This window comes from Centrocercus urophasianus, unplaced genomic scaffold (genome assembly GCF_019232065.1).
Source record: "Centrocercus urophasianus isolate 14NV4802_14NV808 unplaced genomic scaffold, USGS_Curo_1.0 seq_550, whole genome shotgun sequence".
Taxonomy (NCBI): Eukaryota; Metazoa; Chordata; class Aves; order Galliformes; family Phasianidae; genus Centrocercus; species Centrocercus urophasianus.
The window spans coordinates 1-21,345 of NW_024885145.1; the positions used below are offsets into that span (position 1 = coordinate 1).

A 21,345-nucleotide genomic window follows, 5' to 3' on the forward strand; every position below is an offset into this window, starting at 1 on the left:
GGGGGGGAGTTAAGGGATGTGGCCATTGGTGGCGGTGAGATTTGGCTCCGTGGTGGCTTTGAGCACGGCTGCGGCTCAGGTCCTGCTCTCAGCTGATGATGGATCACCTCCGGGGCTCACTGGGTGACGTTAGGGGCCTCATTAAGGGCTGAGTGGCTCCTTGCTGGAGCAATGCCCCTGGCCAGACTCAGGCAGGAATTTGCCCTGGGAGGTTTGGGGTTTCCTCCCGGGTTTGGCTGTGTGCCGGGGCTTCTCGGGGCAGCCTGTGCCACACCAAAGGGCCACGCTGAGCCCTGACTGTGCTGGTGGCACAGGGACACCGAGTTCCCCCGAGGGCTCTCAGGGTGCAGCCCGTGCTGCAGGGCAGAGGAGGAGGATGCTGACCGCCATGCTGGGATGTTGGCACCTCCAGACCCCTCCAAGGAGCCCCAGCGAAACCTCAGACCCTGACTGTGGTCTGCCCATGGGAAAACACGAGACGGACCGAGCCCTCAGCGCCCACCAGCCCCTGCCTCCCCCAGCACCCCAATACCCATCCCCAGTACCGGCACACGGGGCTGTGTGCGCTCTCACGTGCTCTGGGCAGGAAGAACCAGTTGATTCAAATGAAGGCTCTGCAAGCGCCGTCTGGGACCGAGGGGAGGCAAATGTGCAGGGTGCGGCCCGGCCCTGCCCCACCGCCAGCGCCGCGGGCAGCGAAGAGCCGCCCCGTCCTGCCCCGGTCCCGTCCCACCCGCACAGCTCCGCTGCGAGCACCGGGATGGGGCTGCCGAACTCCCACCGTCGCGCTGGGTCGATCCAACCCATGATTAAAGGCGAAGGGATGTCACAAAATCCGATCTCATGCAGAGTTCCCATTAAAAATAACTCGCGTGGTGCAAATAGCGCCGAGCCGGGAAGAAAGAGTTGGAGACAGTTTGGTGTCAGCGGTTTGCAAAGGAGCTGAAATGTTGATTCGGAGCTTTGCATTACACAACGCTCACCCCACACCCGGGGGGGGGGATCGGTCCCTCTGGGCCCGGATTGGGGGCGGCGGCTGCTGCAGCGTTGGGCTCTGTGAGCGGTGCGGGCACTGCGGGCACAGCGCCCGCGGTCGTGCACGGCTCTCAGCCCCCCCACCGCCCCCACGCTCTCTGTGCCCTGGGGGAGTGCGGTGGCACCGCCGGGACAACGCTGTCGGTGTGAGGCCGAGTGGTCACGGTCCCCTCTATGGCCACCGGAGCGAGGAAACGGGGACGTGGCGGAGTCCCTGGCAGGGCAGAGCGGCTGGCAATGGGGCCGGGGGCTGCCGGTCCGCGTGTCCTCCTGGGGGTGACGGCTGCGGTGGGGGGGCCGCTCTTCAAGGATCCCAGTTTACACGTTTACATCCTGCAGGGCAGCGCGGTCAGGGTTTGGGTTTGTTGTGTGGGTCTGGAGCGGTGCTGGGCCATGCTGGGCGGTGATATCGGGCAGTGCTGGCCGCAGTGTTTACCGCTCCGTCCGCATTCGGGACGCGTTTGCGGGGAATGCTCCTTTGTCCCTCGGGAGCACAGCGGCAGCGCTCAGCGCGTTCTGTGCGGGGGGAGCGGCGCTGCAGGGGCGGCCGTTGGGGATCCCGGGGAGGGGCCGCGGTCCCCGCTGCGCGCTGAGCTCCGTGCGCGGGGCACGGGGAGGGGGGAGGAGGGAGACGAGCGTTTGGGAGCGGGAGGTGCCGCAGGCCGTCCCCGCGGTGCCGTGCCCTGTGCGGGGCCGTCCTCGGGGGATGCGGTGCCGCCAGACCATGGGTGCGGGGTGGCGACGGTGCCAGGGCGGCGCGGAAGGGGCTTTGTGCGTCGCCACGGTTACCGCTCGCTCAGCGCTGGTTGCCATGGGAACGGCGCGGCCGGGGCCAAAAAGCCGCGTCCTGCGGCGGCCCCGAACGCCGGGAATCGCCCGTCGGGATCGGGGGGGCGGAGCCGGGGCGGGGGAAGCGTGCGCGGCATCCCCGGTGCGCTGGGGGCAGAGGGGAGCACCGGGACTCCGTGCTGGGGGTGAACGGCGGGACGAGGGGTTGCGCTGCGAGCGGGGCTCTGGGCGTGCGGGGGGCGGTAGGACGCACCGGGCCGAGCGCCGCCCCCGGGAGGTGCCGACACAGCGCTACCGCCAGAGGGCGCGGTGCTCCCGGTGCCGCCGTCGGTTGGGCGGGGCCAGAGACGGGCGGGGCCAATCAGTGGGCGTCGTCTGAGGGAGGCGTGGCCTAGAGGCGGGTGGGCGTGACCTCGAGGCGGGTGGGCGTGGCCGTGGGCGGCGCGGGGCGGTGGCGCGGGGCGGAAGCGGGGCCGCGCAGATCGGCGCTGACCGCCGCGCCGGGCGCTGCTCGGAGGCCGCCGGCACAAAGGCCGCCATGGCCGGGTACGTGCCGGGGTTGCTCCCGGCCGACCGCAGTCAGGAGAAGGAGTTCGTGCAGGCCTACGAAGATGTGCTGGAGCGCTACAAAGGTACGGCGCTCCGCGGGCGGCCCGCCGGGCCCGGCGCCGCTCCGGGCTGTCCTCGGCTCCCGGTTGCGGGGCCGCGGTGCTCCGGTTCTGCGGTCGGGGCGAGCGAACGTCCCCGCGGCTCCGCGCCCCGGGTGGGCTTCCAACGGCCCCACACGGCGGTGCGGTGTCCCGGGGTGCCGCGTGTCGCGCGGGCGGTGCGCGGTGAGCGCGCGGTTCTGCCGGGGGCGGCGATCCCCGGGGGCCGCGCGTTGCCCGCCCCGTTACCGTTTCTCTGTACCCGGGTCCGTTCTGCTGAACCGCGGGGCTCGGGAGGGCGATGTGACCCCGCGGTGCCCAACGTGCCCTCCGACGCTCGCGGGCGGTTCTGTTCGGTGCCGGCGCTGCGTAACGCGGCCGTTCTCTGCCCCTCCGCACCGCATCGCTTTTCTCAGTGCCGAAAGAAGACGAAATCGCGGTGCCCCTGCCCTCGTCCGCGGCGTGCCGGGCCGGCTGGAAATACCCGGCTGGGGGTGGCCGCGCTGCCGGGCTGGCCCTGAGTTTGGTCACGGGTTGCATTCAGCGTAGGGGAAATGAGTGTTTCTCAGGGACTGAGGCTTTCCTGTGCCTTCTTTCCCTTCCCAGCTTCCCTCCTTTCCCAGGACGTCCCGCCGTTGCTGTGAGAGCTGTATAGTGGTGATCCGTGAGGTTGCTGGGCTGCTGGATGCTGCCTCATCCCCACTGCGGGGCTCTGCTTGTCCTGCTGGGACTCAGGTTTTCTCCCGGCTCGTCCCTTCCCCCACCTCATCCTTCAGGAATGGGCCTCGGGCACAGGGGCAGGTGGGCGCTTGGTGCTGCCTGGGCCGGGAGCTGTGGTGTGAGCTCCCGGAAATGTGGGGAGCAGCTTTCTGCATGGAGCTGCTTAGTAAAAAATGGCCTTTACAGTTAAAATGAGCAGTGGGGCCTCTGCCTGTAGCCGGACCAATGGGTCCCGCTGTGGTGCGTGCCCGTTTCCTGGCTGCGGATCTGTTCTGTAGCTGCAGAGCAGGGGTTAAGCAGATGGCACATCCCCGTGATTGCTTTCTTTATCAGCCTCCTGGTGTAGGCAGCTGAAATGCTGAGCGTGACTGGGCTGGCAGGTAGGTGTTCTGCAGCTCTGCTGCCGGACTGCGCCGCTCGGAGCCGTGGGCGCCGCGTGGGGCTGAGCGTCCAGCTGCACCCCGATCCGGGGCGGGAGTGGGAACAGGGATGTGTGGGCTGCAGGGCTGGGAAGTGCACTGATTGCAGCCCTCAGTGTGTGCACAGATTGAGTTGGTGGCCTTCACCTTCCCCTGGGGGCACGGGGACCTCTGTGGACCTGGAAGCCGGTGGCTGAGCATCCGAGTGCACCCCAGTGGGGCTGCGCCCAGGGGCTCGGTGCGGTCCCGGCCCCGTTGCCTCATTGCTGGGCGGTGATGCCGTGCACATGCTGGGACGTGCAGCCACGTGCTCCCAACATGGCACTGGGAGCAGCGGTGGAGCCTTTGGGGATGGCTCTGTCCCCTGGGAGGTGCTGCTGCAGTGGACATGGAGGGCTCTGAGCAGGGAGGAGGGTCTGCCTGTGAGTACCCAGCATGGGGCTGAGCCCTGCTCCCATCACACGTCCCGGCCCCATGCTTTGCCCTGCAGGAAATCACTGCCAGAGCGTGCCCCCACACCACATGGGCAGTTTGCCCAGGTGCACAAGGTGTTGCATTACTGTGCTTAGAGTGCTTGAACATTAACTAGTCAATCCTGGTGAAATCCTTCCTTCAAGATAATTCATGTTTTGGGGGGTTATGGGTAGAACTTCGGAGCTGTAGTGTCAGCACGTCCATCTCTCAGTCATTTCCCACTCCATCTCCTCACCCTCCCTGCTTTCTCTCCCTTCGCTGTGGTGCATTGGGGTTGGGACAGCAGGGGATGGGTGTCACTGCATCTGCCTGACCTGTTGTTAGGGAGGGGATAACATTGGGCTGAAGGAGTCGTTGTGCATTGCAGGGGAGAACCATGGTACAGATCTGCTGGGGCTCCTTGGAGCCTTGCTTGTATGGCTGGAGCTCCTTTTCCCCACTGATCTTCTGCACTGAGGGAGGCAGCTGGATGGTGTCTCTGGGTCTCACCTGTGCCCTGCTGGGCCGGTGTGCAGCTTTGAAGGCAAAAGGGTGGCAGCTGTGGCCGTTGAGCTGCCGTTACCATTCCTTCCTGCAAAGATAAACATCATTCCTCAGCGATGATGAGTGTGAGCTGCATGAGGGCTGTGCAGCCGGCGGGGCCGGGCAGTGCTATGGAAGGAAATGCTTCTTCCTCATCCTCTCAGGAGCTGCCCCCTGCACAGGACTCGGCACAATTTAAGTGGCATGGATGCCCCCGGCCAGCGGCTCTGCTTTTGGGAGGCAGAGTGAAGCGGCGGCATCTCCGGTACAGGGGGAGCTGGGGGCCAGAAGGTGACGCAGTGCATGGGCCGGACCTGTGGGCCTCCGGTGTGTTGTGCAGCAGTGCTTCGCTCGGGGCTGTGGGGGGACAGCAGGGGCTGCAGCCGCTGTGTTCCCCATGGCGGGACGCGCCCTGCCTCGCCTGCCTGGCGTTCTGCTGCCTTCGCGGTGCCGTCATCGTCTCTGTGGGACGCGGTGAGGCCTCTGGAGCTGCTCCACCTGCGTGGGGCCGTGGCTGCGGGCGCCGTGCTGAGCGGTGCTGCTCCTCTCTGCCATCTTCCAGGAAAATGCCGACGTGCTTCAGAGAGCAAAGCGCCGGGCGCTGTGGGCGGCAGAGCTGCGGTCACCGCTGGCACAGAGGCAGTGCTGGTGGTACCTGGAGCCGGAGAGCTTTGATCTCATTTCAGCAGTGGGTTGGGGCGGCCCAGGAGCCGCCGGCGGGGCCTCTTTGTTCCTTCCTTAGGTGGCACGGCGCTGTGTGGGGCTGTGCCACGGCCCTCTCCTTCCCTGCCATGGGGACGCCGAGCTGCTGCCCAGCTGCTGGGTGCCCGCCAGCCCCATCCTGCGCTCCTTTGTGTCGCTGAGTTCAGTTCAGCATTGGAGCGCTCCGACCTCCCGGAGGGGAGCATATAAAAGGGATTTTTTTTTTCTTCTTGCTGATTCCTGGAAGTGTTCTGACGGCATTGTTTGAATACCAAGGGTGATGAATCCCCTTATAGGCACCTAAAACAAACCCTGGACTGCCGGGGACTGCAGTTCGCAATTTCTCCTGTTCCTGCAGGAGCTCCCATGGGCTCTGCTCTGATCTGGGAGCCCCGGGTGTGATCTGTGACCTCCAGCACCGAGTCAGCTCTGGTTGTGTGGGGTTGAGCCGACGCTGTCAGCTTGAATCCATCGCATCCTCAGGAAGGAGCTGTGCACCGAGTGCCGCTCAGTGGGGAGCGGCGGCAGAGCCGGGTGGCACCGCAGGGCTGTGGGCTCACCTCACCTCCCCGAGCTCCGTGCCGGGGCTGAGTCCCAGCTGTGTTTTCCATGGAGGAGTGGAGGATGAGGCAAGCGGTGCTGCAGGGCGAGGAGGGGCGGTGGGTGCGATGACAGCGCGGTGACGAAACGCCCGGCACGGGGAGCGGTGCTGTAATGACAGGGCTGATCGCCGCCATCACCTGCGCTGCACGTCCCGACCTGGCACAGCCACACCGACCTGCCCTGTGGGCTCCACGTGAAACACAGCGCAGCTCGTCCCACCGGGCTGCCGACCCCGGGGCGCTCCGGGCACAGAGGAGCTGTGTTGGGTGCTGGTGGGTGAGGGGCAGGGAGCTGCCGTGGCTCTGTGAGCTGCTCGGGGCGCTGCTCTCTGCTGTCCCCACGGGCACCCAGTCCTTTGCCCAGCACTGTGCTGTGTGTCCTTGTCCCATGTCCCCAGCAGCCAGCCTTGCAGCATCCCCGCTCACAGCATCCCTGCTGCGTGCTGCCTCCAGCTCCTCCCTCTCCTTCCTTCCTTCCTCACTGAAAGCCCAGAACTGATGTCTCAGCTCTGCCCTCGCTTGTCTGGGGGACTGGGCATGCAGCCAGGGCTCAGGGACACGCAGGCGGCTCTGGGTCGGGGGAACCCTGCCGAGCTGTGCTTGCTCCCAAAGGCACAGAGGATGTTTGTGTTACTGAGCTGGGGCAGCATCGTTCCAAGCCGGGTTGTGGGGTTTTGTGTGTGCGGATGGATCCCATGCAGTGTGGGGGATCTGCAGCACAGGCTTCCCGTGGGCAAGGGGCTGCGGGCATTGGGTGTCTGGCTGCGGGGGGGGGTGAGGTGAGACCTCGGGTGTGTTATGAGATGTTCCCAGCATCTGTGGCAGAGGATGGGCTGGGACCCCCCTGCTGTCAGAGAGGTGCTGAAAGGGAATCGGGCCCAGTGCCGCTGTGTGGTGTGGGACAGGGGGCTCACGTGTGCTGTGTCCCTGCAGAGGCAGTGCTGCAGCTCCAGGAATTCCATCTGCCCCATAATTTCTGCTGTTTATCAGTAATCTGGATGCGTAGAATCTGGGCTGCTGGCTGGGGCTCTGTGATGATTTGAGCCTTCGGGTTGTTTCTCCCCAAATGAAGCCCAGCTGCCTCTTTCCCATTTCTCATTTCCCGTTGGCTGCCCTGCAGTGAGCACTGTGTGCTCTGCCCCTGGTAATGGTCCCACTGATGTCCCTGCGCACACCCCATTCTCCCTATGCCGTGTTTTTCCTCTCTTCAGCTCAGGTCTGGAAGATGGCAGCTGATGAAGCAGCATTTCCAAGCAGTGCTGGCACAGCTCTGCAGCCTCCCTGTGCTTATCCCCTGCTCTGCTTTCCTGGGGCAAGGACCCTGGACCTGTTTGTCTGTGGGGGCAGGAGGGCAAACTCCCAGCACTCTGCATCCCACCCCTGTGCCACGCTCCAGGTCAGCCAGAGGGGCAACTTCTGTTATTGGTTTGTTTTTGTTTATCTTCCACTGAAACCGGCAAAAGGTCCCTGCAGAAAACTGCAGCTCCAGGAGTGCTTCTGCTCTCTGTGCAGGAGGCCAGACGTGTGGCTGCTGTGCAGGGCTGACCTTGGGCAGCTTTGCTACGAGAGTCCTCTGGAGGAGCAGCTCCCATTTGTGCAGGCCGAGCCATGATGCCAACACCCCCAGGCAGCGCCGTGGGAGCACGTGGCCGTCCCTGCACCGCCCTCCTTGCAGGCAGCTCCATGCGCTGCACGTGCAGACATCTCACCCCATGGCTGCTCGGGATGCCTGTGATTCCGGCTGCGAGGCAGTTGTTGTGCTGGGGCGGTTGGGATTCCTCGGGCCGGGGCTGTGAGCTCCCTCCATGCCCTGTCCCCATGGCCGCACGGCTCCGGCCAGCTGCAGCGCTCTGCAGGCCGGGCATTCCTGGCGTTCCTGAGGGGAGAGGAGCCGGGATGCTGGGGAGCGGTCCGGCGTCAGACCCACGCTGCCTTAACCCCATCGGGGCGGGAGGAGGGGAGCTCTGTTCCTCCCCAAAGCACCCCGTGAGGCCAGGGTTCAGGTGGCGGGGCTGAGTGCATCCGTGGCACTTCTTGCCTGTACTGCCCAGAGGGACAAAGCGACAAAGTGAAGGTGACAGCTCTGCAGGCAGCGGTGGGAGCTGGAGCAAAGGCTGCGGCGACTGCGGTGTCGTGTGCTGTGCCCCTGGTTTGGGGTTTGCTGGAGCTGTGTTGGGTGACCAGCCTGATGCCATCCCACCTCTCCCCTTTCTCGGGAAAGGACAGAAGTGAATACAGCTGGATGCTCAGCAGCTGCTCTGCACCCAATCCCTGGGCTTTGTTCCCCCTGTAGTGCGAGGCCACCGCTGAGCAGAGCGGTGATGGAGGGATGGTGGCTCAGTGCTTGCTGTCCCCACGCCGGCAGCACAGCTCTGCTGGTGGCTGTGCCTCTGCTTTCCGTCCCCGTGTTCCCACTTCCCTTCTTACAGCCCCATTGTCAGCAAGAAGCAGCTTTTTGGGATTCTTTGGTTTTTTTTTTTTCCTCCTATTTTTTTCCAGAGGAAAATTCCATTGTGCTATTTATAGTGGTGACAGCTCGGCTTCTTGCAGCAACTTCATTCTGCTCCTCATGCAGCCCAACAGCAGCCGGGGTCCCGGGCTGTGCGCAGCGCTGTGCTGCGGAGCTGCTGGATTTGCTCCCGGCCGTCTGCGTGCTGTTCCACGCGGCCGCTCATCAGCGCTCAGCTCTGCTTCCCCTCAGCAGAATTAACGAGTCGGCTCCATCCCCACAGCTGCGGGTCGGTTCATCCTTCCAGGCTGCAGCACCCGAACCCGGTGTCACCGTGCCCTGGGTGTGCAGGGCCGTGCTGCAACCCAAACCCTCCGTCTGCCCAGCCGCACTTCCCGTTGGAGTTTCGGGAGCAATTTTGGCTGTTGGGTTGGTGGATCAGCAGCTGTTGGGATCAGAAGCGCCAGCTGGCTTTCGGGGTTCTGGTAGGAAAGTGCTGCACCCGACGTGCGTCTGCCTGCAGCGGTCCCAGCTGGGCCAACCGGTTCTGGGTGTGTGTGGGCAGCGTGGATCCGCACAGGGCTGCTCGCTGCAGGGCCGTGCCGGGGTTCTGCGTGGGGCCGCGGGTGGTGCGAGCACCCAGGGGTGCTGCATCCGTAGGATCTCCGTGGAGGGCTGTGCAGTGGGTCTTGCTCAACTCCTTGGGCAGCGCTGCTCCTGGTGCAGCCCCTCGCCGTGGGTCGGGCGCTGTGTGTGGGCACCTTCCCCTGCATCACACTGGGGTGGTTCCTGCTGCCAACAGATCCTATGAAACAAAACAAGCGCTCTCCTTATGGGTTCTGCAACGGCATCGTGGGTGGCACGCGGCTCCAGGGGGTGCATGCAGAGCTGGGGCACGAGGTGTGCTGTGGGGTCTTGCAGCACCCCGAGTGTCATGATGCACTGAATGCACGTCCCTTTCCCGTTGATTTGCCTGCAGTCCTCACAGCTTTTGGGGTTTTGCCCCACCTCCCCGTTCGCAGCCTGAAATACCTACAGGACACCCGATCCCGCGACCCCCGGCCGGGGCAGGTGGTGGGGGCCGGGCGTGCGGCTCATTTGCAAGAAGGGAGGGGTGGCCTCATCCAGGGCAGGTCTCGGTGCGGTCCTCAGATCAGGAAGCGCAGGGCTGGGCTGCGGTGGCCAAAGGGCAGCGGTGGTGGGGCGAGCCCTGCGCTGCGGGACGCCGCCAGCCCCGTGCGTCCTGCTGAGCCGCGGGGCCTCCGGCGGCACAATGGACTCGAATGAATACAGGAGGTTCCTGGGCGGCATCGGCACCCTGAGAGGTACGGCCGTCCAGGGCTGTGGGGCGGTGTGTGGGGCTGAGCCGGGTCCCCCTTGTGACCCGGGAGAGCTGCCCTCGTGGTGGGATCTGGAGGGAAACCATGACCCCCGGGACGTGGAGGGATGGCTGGCTCTGCTGGGGGAGCGCTTGGGAGAGGCCGTGCTTCCGTGGCTCCGTTCCACTTCCCTGTTTTGTCTTTTCTTTGGGTATTTGGGGGCGTATCTGGGCACAAAGCGAGCGGCTCCGGGCAGCCCAGCCCTGCGAGGAGCAGGGGAAAGGCAAGCTGGCTTGCAAATAACAATAAGCAAAGTGTCTGTGCTGTGGGGCGGTGGCACTCGGTGGCTCTGCTCTCGCTGCAGCTCTTCCACCTTGAGCACCGCGCTGTGTGCTGGTGACGCAGCCCTTCCTGCTGCCTTTCTGCCCTGTGATCGGCTCCTTTTGACGGGCTCTAAGGATGCGGCTTTTACGGGCTCTAAGGGTGGGGACGTGCCTTGCTTTTTTTCTATTTTTTTTTTCCTTTTTTCGTTTTCCATTCCCACGTTTTGCTCTGGGGGCTCCCAGCCCCTCGCACACCCGCACGCAGATATTGGGATCCGCTGCCGAACGAATGGCGCCGCGCTGGGGAAAGGAGGAAGCGTCCGGGATGCCGTCACCTGTCACTGAACGGCCCCGCGTTGACTCGTCCCTTTGCAGCCCTCCCCGGGTACGGCTGGGCTGCACCAGCCGATCCTGCTGCACGAGGAGGTGAATCAATCCCATGTTTAATTTAGCAGGGAGCCAAGGGAGTTGTTCCCCGGCCGGCTGCCCGTCTCCCCACCCAGCGGGGCTGCTGCAAGGGGTTAATCCGTGCCTGACAGCTGCCATGAGTTATCGTGTCCGGGGGTAATACAATTCACTTTCTTACGCTGCTGCGGTGTCCATCATAAATGGTTCCAGCGCTGCTGCAGCTGGCACCGAGGATCAACGTGTGAGGAGTGTGACATCGCCGCGGTGTGCCGGGAGCTGCCCCTCTGCTGGAGAGGCCGGGAGTGGGGAGGGACCCCTTTGTGTGCGGGCCGGGGAGCTGCCGGCGTCCTCCGGGCTCCTCCGCACCATCCGAGCGGGGAAGCGGCGCTGCCTTTGTTGCAGCCGCCTGCTGCTGTTAGCGCCGGGCTCTGCTGCTGGGAGATGGCCGCGTTGTGCCCGCGGTGGTGATGCTTGGTGTTTGCCAGAGCTCAGTGTGCTCTCTCAGCCCGGCCAGGCTCCCCTCGAGCAGAGCAGCGGGGCTGCACAAAGCTGCTGGGAAGCGAGGGTTTATTGCCAGCTTGGTTTCTTTTCCCATCTCCCCCCATCTCTATTCATCTCCCCAGGGAGGTGGAGGCAGCAGCGGATATTGGAGCTGGAGCCGTTTCATATGTAAATGGCTGTGTGCAAGTACAGTCCCCTGACCCCCGGCGCGGTGCCAGCAGCAGTGCCAAGTCCCAGCGGGCTCCCGCCCCCTCCTCCCCCCCCCCATGGCCGCCTGCGTGGTGCTGCCAGCTCCCAGCCTTGTGCTGGGGACAAAGGATGCTGTCCTGCAGAGTGCTGGGGACCTGACCCCCCCGCCCCAGCCCTTGGGGTGCTGCCCTCAGCTCCGCTTCCCCTGGGTTTAGGGTGCTGGATGGGAGGGCAGTGGGGTTCTCCTCAGCTGCTGTGGGGCTGTGGGTCGTTTTGGGAGCGCAGGAGATAATGTAGGTCGTCCCTGGAAGCTTCCTGTCTCGGGTTTCCTGGGGCAGCAGACTGTCACGGCCCCAAGGTGACGAGAGCCCTGGGCTCGGCTCAGGAAGCCCATTTGATTACAAATTTATTGCTGGGTTAATTTTATCCATGGTGGTGTGACGGCAGCCGGTTTCGCTTTCTCAGAAGTTTGTTGTTTACTTGGAAGCCAGATAAAATCCAGCATCTTTTTGGCCTTCTCTGTGCACTCAGGCTAATCTCCACGCTGCATCTGACCTTGTCATTGCCACGTGCTTTCCCTGAGGGAGCCGGGCTCAGATTTTCCCTGTGGCAAAGCATCCTCGCGTGGACCTCTGCTTGTCCCTGCAGCCTCCCAGGTGTGTGCGTGGCCTCTGTCTGCAGGGCTGCTGCTGCCAGAGTCGCTCGCAGTGGCCTGCGAGGGAGCAGAAGTGCTCTGCATCCTTCAGTCTCTGCTGCTGGAGCTCCTGCCAGTGCCCGACCCCACACACACAGCACACCGGGCACTGGGAACTGTGGTCCCACAGCGTAGCAGTGCTGCAGCTGAGCTGAACTGCCAGGTTATTGCTGGCTGCCTTTGCACAGTGATGTCCTGGGCCATTGATGTCACCTGTTATGGCTGCAGTTCGGATACACTCCACGCGTCCCAACTGTGCTCAAACCCCGAAGTCGAAGGGCGGGCGGGCGCTGGAGTGTGGAAAGGAGTCTCCAGCAGCCGCTGGAAGGGCTGCACCCATCCGTCCCTGTGAATGCCAACGCCGGGCACTGCTGCTGTCCTGGGAAGCGGTGCTCAGGCCGACCCGGTGGGTTTCTGCTGTGAAAGAGGAGCGTTTCAGTGTTTCTTGGGCGCAGCGTGGCAGCCCAGGGGAGGTGTGGGAATGGAGTGAGCCCTGCCTGCGGCTTGTCCCCCCGTCGCCGTTTGCTTTTGTCCCATCATGTGATGGCTTCCCCGGGCTCAAGGTGGCCGGCTCTGATAAGAGATCCAGGCCGCCATCTGCACTCAGGGCGGAGGCCGGGCGGGCTGGGGCTGCTCCGGGGTGCTGAGGGCATCCTGGGAGCAAACGGCATTCCCACCCGCACCTCGGAGGGCCGCAGGTGCTGCGTGCTGCGGATGGGTCCCACCGGCCCTGTTAAGAGCATCACGGGGGGGGGCTGGGCCGATGGGAGCTGGCAGCTGCCTGCGGTGCTGTGCTTTAACAGAGCCGCTCAAGAAACGATAGCGACTGCATTATTTCACGTATTCTTTAACGGGGATTAAATTTCTCCGTGGGAGAGCAGGGAACAGAGGTGTCAGGCCCCCGCCGCTGTTCCTCTAATCCTGAATTCCTCTCTGGTCCGGTGAGGATCTGGCACAGCAGCTGCACTGGGGCCATTTCTGCGTGCAGCCCCAGCCGGCTGCCTGCGCCGCACGGAGCGGATGCACCCCGAGCTCGTCCCCATCCTGCCCGCGTGCACCGCGGGTTGTTGGCCTTCCTCTGGGAAGCGGCTCCAACAACATCCTGCGGCTCCACGGCACAGCAGGGCTCTGCTGTGGGCGGCTCCGTGGGACGGGGGCTCTGGCTGTCCTGTGCAGCCACGCCGTGCTGGCATTGCCGTGTGCCCACCCACCCCCTCGGTGCTAATCAGGTTTCACGCTGCTTAGTTGGGAGATCTAATGAGATCAGGGCTGGAGGTTGTCTGCCTGCCCTCTATTTATAGGGGAAAGCGAGAGAATCCGTCGCTGGGCTCTCTTTGACCTCGATTTTCAGATGGAGCTCTGCTCGCCCCATATCCCGAGTTCCAGGCCCTGTGCCCGGGGCAGCCTGGTGGTTTGGGGTGACGTGGTGACCCGACCTCCTGCCTGCAGTTCCCCACTTCTCTGTGCTGTGACGCGTGGCTGTCGCTGGGAGGGCTGTGGGGCCGGAGGGGCCGTGCGTGGGCCGTGCCCTGTGTAAACACACGGCTGGCCTGCACGCCTCGGACAAAGCGTGGATAGATCCCACTCGCCCAACGTTTTCCTATTTCCTCTGCTGCCAAGAGGCCTTCAGCTCGAGTTAGAATAACAAGGCTGTTTGCAGAGACACCAGGCCTTTTGTTAGCCGGCAGAAAAAGGGTTTTGACTCAGCCAGCCTCTCCCCCCCGCCGGCTTTCCTGCTTCCTAAGCTGCTGTGGGAAGTGCAGAGCTTGGCCTTGAGCGGCCCCGAGCTCTGCTGGGGCTGGCTGCGTCGTGTCGGCGTTTGTCCGTCCTACTGGGGCTGTCTGTCTGTCCATCCCGGGCACAGCTCCAGCCCTGCAGCACAGCAGTGCAGGATGCCGTGCAGTGCCGGTTCGGAGCTGCGCCGTGGGCTTGTTTTCACGCCGAGGTGACAGCGGGGCGTGCTGGGAATTCGGGAGCTGCTGTTTACCCGACGGCGGCTCGGCTCCGCGGAGGTGTGCTGTCCCCGTGGCCGCAGGGCTAAGGGAGGGACCTGGAGATGGCATCGGCTTCCTCGTCCTCCCCCATGCTGGGAACGCTGCCACCCCGCCGTGTCGGCACAGGCCTCTGGGAAGGCGGGCAAACGCGTGCGTGCCGTGGGCGTGCGGCCGGGCCGGCTGTGCATGGCTCCTGGAGGCCGCCGCTCCCCTCTGCACACCCTGTCCCCGTCCTCACACCTCGCCCAGCACCAAACCCATCTCCTGCATGCGGCTGTGCTCGGAGGCCCCGCAGGATTCGCGGTGCTGTGCAGTGAGCACATGCGGCACGGCCGGCTGCCAGCGCCCGATGACACACCAGGGGAGGCCACTCAGAAGTGGGAAGCGATGAAATAATGCCCGAAGCTCTGTGTCAGCAGAAAGCCAACGGCCCCAGCAGCCTGCCGGGGGTGCTGGCAGGAGGCGGGCGGATGGAGGTTGTTAATGCAAAGGAAGGAGCGATGGGACTGAGCGTCCCCAGCATCCCCTGTGCCACAGTGCTTGGCTTTGTGCTGTGCTGAGTCGGATTGGTTCTGCAGGAGATGCCACCCTACCCGTGTGCATGGAGTGCTGCTCTGTGTGCGTCCAGCCCGCACCGCCTGTGTTGTCCCTGCTGGGCTCTGTCACAGCTGTCTCTGGAGGGCGTTCCCCACATTGTTTTGGGGTCCCCTGGAGGGGAGTGTGCTGTGCTCAAGGCTGTGGAGACATGGTGCTGGCAGCTTGTCAGCCCTTGTGGGAAGCTGCTGGATCTGGGACACCAAAAACTACCCACAAAGGACAGGCCAGGCTGTGCGTGGTGCTGGCTGCTCCTGTTCCTGCTCTGGGTGAGGGGCTGCGGGAAGCTGGGCGCAGCTCACCATGGATACAGAGGAAAATGTTCCACTCCTGAGTCATTTCAGCTCCGTGGGGCCCTGGGCATGAGGCCCCAACCCAAGGGTTAATGGCGAGCCTCGCTCCTGGGGAATGATTAAGCCGTGAGCAGGTGGCAGTCCAGCTCTGCTGTTTGCTTTGCAGAATGAGCGCCAGCAGGAGCGACGTTTGCTTCAGCCGTGCCTCCATCACTGCCCTGCGCTGCCACGGCCGTTCCCTGTGCGCTGTCGTCCCGGCAGCCCATGTTGGGAAGGGAAGTCTTTTTTTAAGCTGCGATTATGGCTTTGGTGCCCAGACGTCTGCTGGAAAGGGGAACATCTCGCTCTTATCATCAACACTTCCTTTTCCGAGTTCCTTGGAGCTCAGATTTTGCTGCTGATGGCGGGGCTGGAAGCTTCCCCCTTATCTCTGCCGCTGCCTTGCTGCGTCCCGCTGACCTTTGGCGGAGTGGAGCCCTGTGCCGTGGTTAAACATTGACTCGCGGTGCTCCGTCCGTGCGGCTGTGGGTTGGAGGACGCGGTCATGGCCTGGCGCTGGGCAGCCCCGGGCCGAGGAAAGCCTTCTGTTAGCTGCACACACAGCTCGTGGAGTCACATCACGGAACGGTGGGTTGGAAGGGGCCCTAAAGATCAGCCGGTTCTGACCCAAGGGCCGCTCACCCAGCACGGGCTGCCCAGCGCCCATCCGCAGCCACGGGCAGCTGCAGGGAGGGGCGGCCCAGCGACCCCCCGCCCTGTGGGGAAAGGATTTCCCCCCACATCTCCCTTGAATCGCCTCCCTTTAAGTTTAAAGCCGTTCCCCATCCCACGGGGGCCTCGCTCTGCGGGCACCCACCGGAGCTCACGGAGCTGCCGGCTGCGGGCGGTGCCGCTCCGGGGGATTCCCGCTCGCCCTGAGGCGTTTCTCAGCCCCGTCCTTCGGCACGGCGCGGGGCCACGTGAGGCTGACGGAAGCGAGAAGGAAGCGCTGCACGTTCGGAGCGCAGGCTGTGCCCGCACAGGCAGCAGCCGCTGATTCACCTGTAGCGGTGCGACGTTCAAAGCGGAGGCAGCGCCGGGAGGAGCCGGGAGCCGCGGCTGCCCGTCCCGCCTTGTTTTGAGCAGCCCAGATCAGAAGAAACGTCATCTTTGTTCTGGGCTCCCTCTCCCATGGCTCCGGCGCCGAGGGCGGGGTGGAGCGAGCTCTGCGCCCGCCGGGCCGTGCCCGTGCTTGCAGCCGCTCGGCGTCTGTCTGCGGCCGCGTTTAACGCCGTCTTGAGGCCGCTGCGCCGAGCTCCTCCGGGAGCCCCGGAACCCGGCCGAGCCGCTCCGGAGCCGCGCGGCGCTGCCGGGGCTGCAGGGGTGCAGTCATGCGGAGCTGAGCAGATTACGTTCCGGAGTGCCTCGTGTGCGTGTGGAGATGTGATGCGGAGCTGTGGGTCACGGCGCGGGCACGGCGGCTCCTCCTTCGGTTCACCGCTTGGAGCTGCCACCGCGCGCTCCTCGTTGCCGCACTGAGCAGGAGCCGGCCGCGGGGCTCGGCTCCTCGGTCCAAAAATCCTTCACTCCCTGGCAGTTCTGGGCCGCTGCCGTAAATGACCGAGATTTGCCCTCAGAACTCCCAGAAAGGCGGAAAAAAAAAAAAAAAATCAGAAAGGGAAAAGTGAGCACAGCAGGAAAACCTGCGCTTGCACTGCAGTCCCACGTCTGTGCCCTGGCAGGCACGAGGAGCTCCTGCGGTGCCCACAGCCGCTGCCCCATGCAGTGCAACCCGCTGCAAGAGATGGAGCGCATTTCCATGGGCTTGGCCGGCTGGGGTGCAGAAACCCGCGGGCTGCAGGAGGGGCTCGTTGGGACCCCGGCCCGTGCGTGCTGCCCAGGTGCCCGCAGTTTTTGCACCCGCTCTGCTCCCTCTGCAGCCCCAGCAGCGCCCGGGTCTGAGTGCTTCAGTGCTTCCACAGTGCCACCTGGCTGCCACCTCTGCCTGCCCGGGCCGTGCTGCCGGACGTGAGCCCCGGCTGAAGGCGGTGTGGCTTCGGGTGCCTCTCGGGGGTCCGCTGTACCCAGGGGTGGAGGATCGTCCCCGCAGCATCTCTCGTCCCATTGCTGGGGGTGCGGCCTTGGGCGGTGCTGGAGAGCTGCGGGATGCAGAGGTGCTGTGCCAGCAGCGTCCTCAGTCATATAAGGAGATGCCGGGAGTGCTGCATGCTGTGCAGCATTACTCACCAGGAAGGCGCACAGCACGGGGGGGCTCAGCCCCGAGCAGATGCACAGCCCCCACCAGCTGTGACTCAGCTCTGGCTGCACAGACTGGGCCGTGGCTTTGTGCCCTCTCTGCTCAGCATCAAGTCCATCCCTAGAAGGGGACCCTCTGGAAAACGTTTTTCTCCTTGAGTGGGGTGGGCTGTGGGGGAGGGAGGGGGTCGCCTTATTTTCAGCCTTTCGGCAACGCTTTGCAGATGTCTGGGATGGGAGTGCTGGTGAGGAGCTGTGGGATGCTGGAGCTCTGGTCATTCCATGGGGCTGCAAGCTGCCACACGGGGCACCCCAAAGAATGGGGGCATTGGCATGGAGTGGGGCCGGTCCCCCCCCGCCCCGGATTCCTGGTGGGCTGGGAGATGCGCACTCCCCCCACCCGTTTCCTTTTTGGGCCGAGGCGACAGTCAGAACTGCAGAAGCCGCCTTGCAAGGAACTAAAATTAGCTGCTGGTGTTTGTGTGTGGGGCGGTTTCCATGGCTGGGGGGTGGCCTTGTGCCGGGGCCTTATCATGTGGGGCTGAGCCTGGGGGGGCTCCCTGGCCCCTGGAGCATCACAGAGGCACCCCAAAGCCCTCAGCAACCATCCGCTCCTCTGACCGAGTGAGCGACAGCCGCTGTCAGCTTCCTGCAGCAGCGAGGAATAGCTTCGAGGAACAGCTTGTGCCATTAAAAGGAGCATTAAAAGCAAAGGGGGAAATGATGTTAAATTGAGCGGAAAGAAGCACACAGTGCTGAACTGCAGGGCTGCAGTGACCCCGACGTCTCGGCCCACGGCGATGCCCACTCTGAGCACAGCTGCTGGGCAGTGCTGAGCCGCGGTGTTGGCTGCTCGGAGTCCTCTGCTGGGAGGGCATCTGACGGCTGCTGACACCAAGCACTTCCTGCAGGCCCTTATCTGGTGATGGTTTTGCCACAGGTGTGATGCTGTCACCCCCAAACTTCTCTTTTCCTAACACAAAGTGCTCAGTGCTGGGGCACGGGACAGGGCGAGCAGGAAGGGGAGAGCAGCTCCTGCAGCTCCTGCAGCTCCTGCAGCTCCTGCCGTGGGGTGCATTGCCCCTTTGCTATTTATGGCGGCCGCGCGAGCACTGGTGGGCAGTCATTACTCCTGCTGCGTTTCCCCTGCCTTAACAGAAAGCAGATCGCTCCAGATGGGAGCAGTGCTGGAATATTTTTAAGTCGGGCTGGGCCACAGCTCCGCCAGACACGTTGCCACAGCGCTCAGCCCCTGCCTGCTTCTCTTCCTGCCGGCCCGCAGCGCCGCAGGAACGTGGCTGTGGCTGAGATTTCTCCGTGGCATTTGAGAGCCGCGCTGTGCTCGCTTTTGCAAAACCTCGCTGTGTTTTTGGGTCCATCACGTTTTGCTGGTGGTGCTCTCCAGGCTGGTGGCTGTTGGGTTGCGGTTTCGCAGCTTTCCGGCCTGTGGGGTGCGGGGCTTCCGCTCTCATCTCAGCACTTCTTGGAAGCCGCCACAAGGGCAAACCCCGCTTCGAATTCAGAACAACTTTCCGTGTGCCCACAGAGCAAAGTGCTGGGGAGGGGTTGGTTGCTGGGGGCTGCGGAGCGTTGGGGCACAGCTCACACCCGTGTGCTGGGGTCACAGCAGGGCTGGGCTGACGGCTCTGACTCACCTCAGGATTTGGGGCTCTGCATCCCCAGTGAGAAGCAAAACCACAGCACAACGGCTGTGCGCTGTGGGGCTGAGATGTGCCGGGTGGGGCCGCTCATTGACTGTGCAGCATCACCCACCCGGTGCCCCAGCGGCAGCTGCGAGGATAACAGGGCATCATCACCTGCTTGGGCTTCAGCATTAGGAGGTGCAAAGGGAAACTTTGTGAGGGTGTCTGCTGTGAGTGTGGCCCTCCTTCAAGCCCCGCGTTCCTACAGCCCGTGGGCTTCAGGAAAAGAAAGCGTTGCCGTGCTGTATGCACGCTTCCACGCCTGTTGCCCTGCTGCGTCTGCATCGAGCAATGGCTCCGGGAGCGCAGGGAGACGCCACGCAGCTTTTGTTGCTCTTCCTGTAAGGCGGAGGAGGAACGCACAAAGCCTCAGCCCCGCTCGGCTCGCCGTCCCCCGACGCTGGGGGATTTCCTGCGGCCGGGTGCCCCGAGCTGCCGCTCAGCTCCGCGCCCAGCCCGCGCAGCCCCGCGCAGCCCCGCACCCCCCGCCCCGCGCTCACAGCTGCTGCTCCCGGGCCGCGGCCGTCCGGCGGGGCCGGGAATGGAAATCCGGGAGATGACGTTTCTCCCATGGAAGGAGGAGGGGGGGCCAAAGTTTGACCGCGCGGGGAAGATGTTGGCGTCGGCCCGGAGCTCCGCTTCGACTCTGGCCCCGTTCTGAGCTCCGCACCGCCCCGTGCCGCCGTGCCGTGCCGTGCAGTTCCCGGGAGGACGTCCTGCAGCTCTGCCTCCGTCGGCCCGCAGAGCCGGCGATGCCGGGCTCGTGCTGGGGCGGAAGGAAGGCGGAAGGAAGGCGGGAGCCGCGCGGGCAGCGCCGGGCGGGCTGTAATGCGCGATGCCGCTGCCGGAGGGCTCCTATCTGCCGCCCGCCGCCTTCGTGCTGAGCCACGTCCTGGGCATCGCCGGCGTGCTGTACTGGCGGAGCCGCAGCGGGGCAGGTAGGGGCGGCGGGGCCCGGAGGAGCGGTGGGGCCGCGGGGGCTGCGCGGTGCCCCCGGGGGGCATCGGGGCGGGGGGTCCGGCGCCGCTTTTTGTGTCGGTGCGAACCCCGCACGTGGTTGCGTTCTGCTGACGTCAGGCGGGCGCGCGGTGCCGCAGAGCAGCTCGCTGCTCGCTCACCCGGCCTCAGTTTCCCAAAATAGGGACTGCTGCGCTCCCGGCGCGGCTCCTCGCAGGGCTCACGAGGGCTGAGCGGTGCCCTCGCTGTCCCGGCCGCCTCCTGCCCGCACCCCTCCTGGTTTCTGCGGCTCCAGCCCTCCCCGGGGCCATGAGAAAACACGAGGGCCTCCCCTCCTTCTGCTCTCCTTTCCCCCCTTACACTTGTGGCAGGCGCTTCCTGTCCCCCAGACCTCCATGGCAGATATAAATCTTGTTGCCAGCCCGACCTGCGGCAGGGCTTGTGGCCCAGTGGGCTTTAAGATCCCTTCCAACCCAGCACTCCCGAGCTCGGAGCTCATCCTGCACCCACTTTGTGCCCAACCCGGCTGTGCTGCATCCCCGCTCCCGGCTGTCCCCGTGTCCCGTGCCATCGTTTGTGGGACAGTTCTGCACTGCAGGTCTCTGTGCTGCGTTCCTCTCGGGCTGAGTCACAGCCGTCTCCTCTCCCCGTTTCACAACGCTGCTGTGCGATTAACTCGGCTGTCGTGACGGATTATGTCAGCGCTCACATTGGCAGCCAGCACGTTTCGGATCCGTCGCATTCCGGGCAGTTTGCTGCGTGTTCCCCATCTTGGAAGAACCACGTTTAAAAAAACGCATCCCCTTTATTTTCATGTTTTGAAGGAGTTTGAAGTGCAAGTGAGTTGCTTCACAGTTTCAAGTTTGTTTCCAAATGTGTCTGTGGAACAAAACCCTCCTTCACCCCGTCCGGCCGGGTGCTGCAGTGCACAGAGCGGCTTTCATGGCGTGCGCGGCTCAGAGACGTCCCTGCAAGCTGTGCTCTGTGCCACAGCACAGGGCTGAGCTGCTGCTGGAGCAGAGCTGCAGGGAGCCCACGTGGGACCCCACTGCCCCTCACCTGTGTGTGCTGGGACAGCTTGTGCTGCTGGACACGCTTTTCACCCCATTGTATCGCTTCACCCCATTATATCTGATGCCTCTGTTTCTGGGCACCAGAGAGCAGATGTGGGGCAGATGTGGGGCAGATGTGGGGCAGGGCGGTTCTTCCATTCCCGGAGTGCAGCTCTGCAGTGGTGCTGGGGCTGTGCCCAGACTCGCTGGGTTTGGGTCTTCTCACAGCCTCACCTGCTTTGGGAACGCAGCAACACAGAAGCGCGGCACGTCTGTGCAGCTCTGAAGCATCCAATGTGCTGAGAAGCACCGGCCGGTGTTGGCACAGGCGCGTGATGAAGGATTTCGGGCGCCCGATGGCAGCAGGATCTCTGCTGGCAGCCAATGCTGCTCGCTGCACGGGGAGTGATGGTCCAAGGTCACCGATTGCAGCCCTGCTGTCACTGCTGTGCCACGGCCATCGGCAGCCATGGGGACGGGGGGTCAGTGGTGGGCAGGGACAGACCGGGGAGCGCGGGGGGGGCTGCAACAGGTTGCATGGGGGTGAGTCTGGGAAAGATTATCCAGCGGGGATAAGCTTGCGAGGCCTTAATATTGTTAGCCAGCAGCAGCCGGGCATTATAATTAGCTGGGACGATGGGGTGTGCGCAGCCCAGTTAGAGTCACAGCCCTCTGGGGGTGGTGAAACGGGGCCAAAAAGGGCAAAACACGGCTTCTGTGCGAG

General features: G+C 64.2%; 1 protein-coding gene across 3 annotated transcripts in view; it reads left to right on the plus strand.

Annotated features, from left to right (window-relative positions):
* The first annotated feature begins 2,321 nt into the window (after positions 1 to 2,321).
* LOC122169601 (microtubule-actin cross-linking factor 1-like) overlaps positions 2,322 to 21,345 on the plus strand; it is a 68,558-nt gene continuing 49,534 nt past the window's right edge. For 2 of the 3 annotated variants that reach the window (XM_042835887.1, XM_042835890.1), the window contains exon 1: positions 2,322 to 2,456. In XM_042835887.1, the coding sequence (XP_042691821.1) occupies positions 2,363 to 2,456 (94 nt within the window). In that variant the 5' untranslated portion in view covers positions 2,322 to 2,362. Of the gene's footprint in view, positions 2,457 to 9,580; positions 9,685 to 21,345 lie in introns of those variants that run through there. The other variant, XM_042835888.1, reaches the window with a different exon arrangement.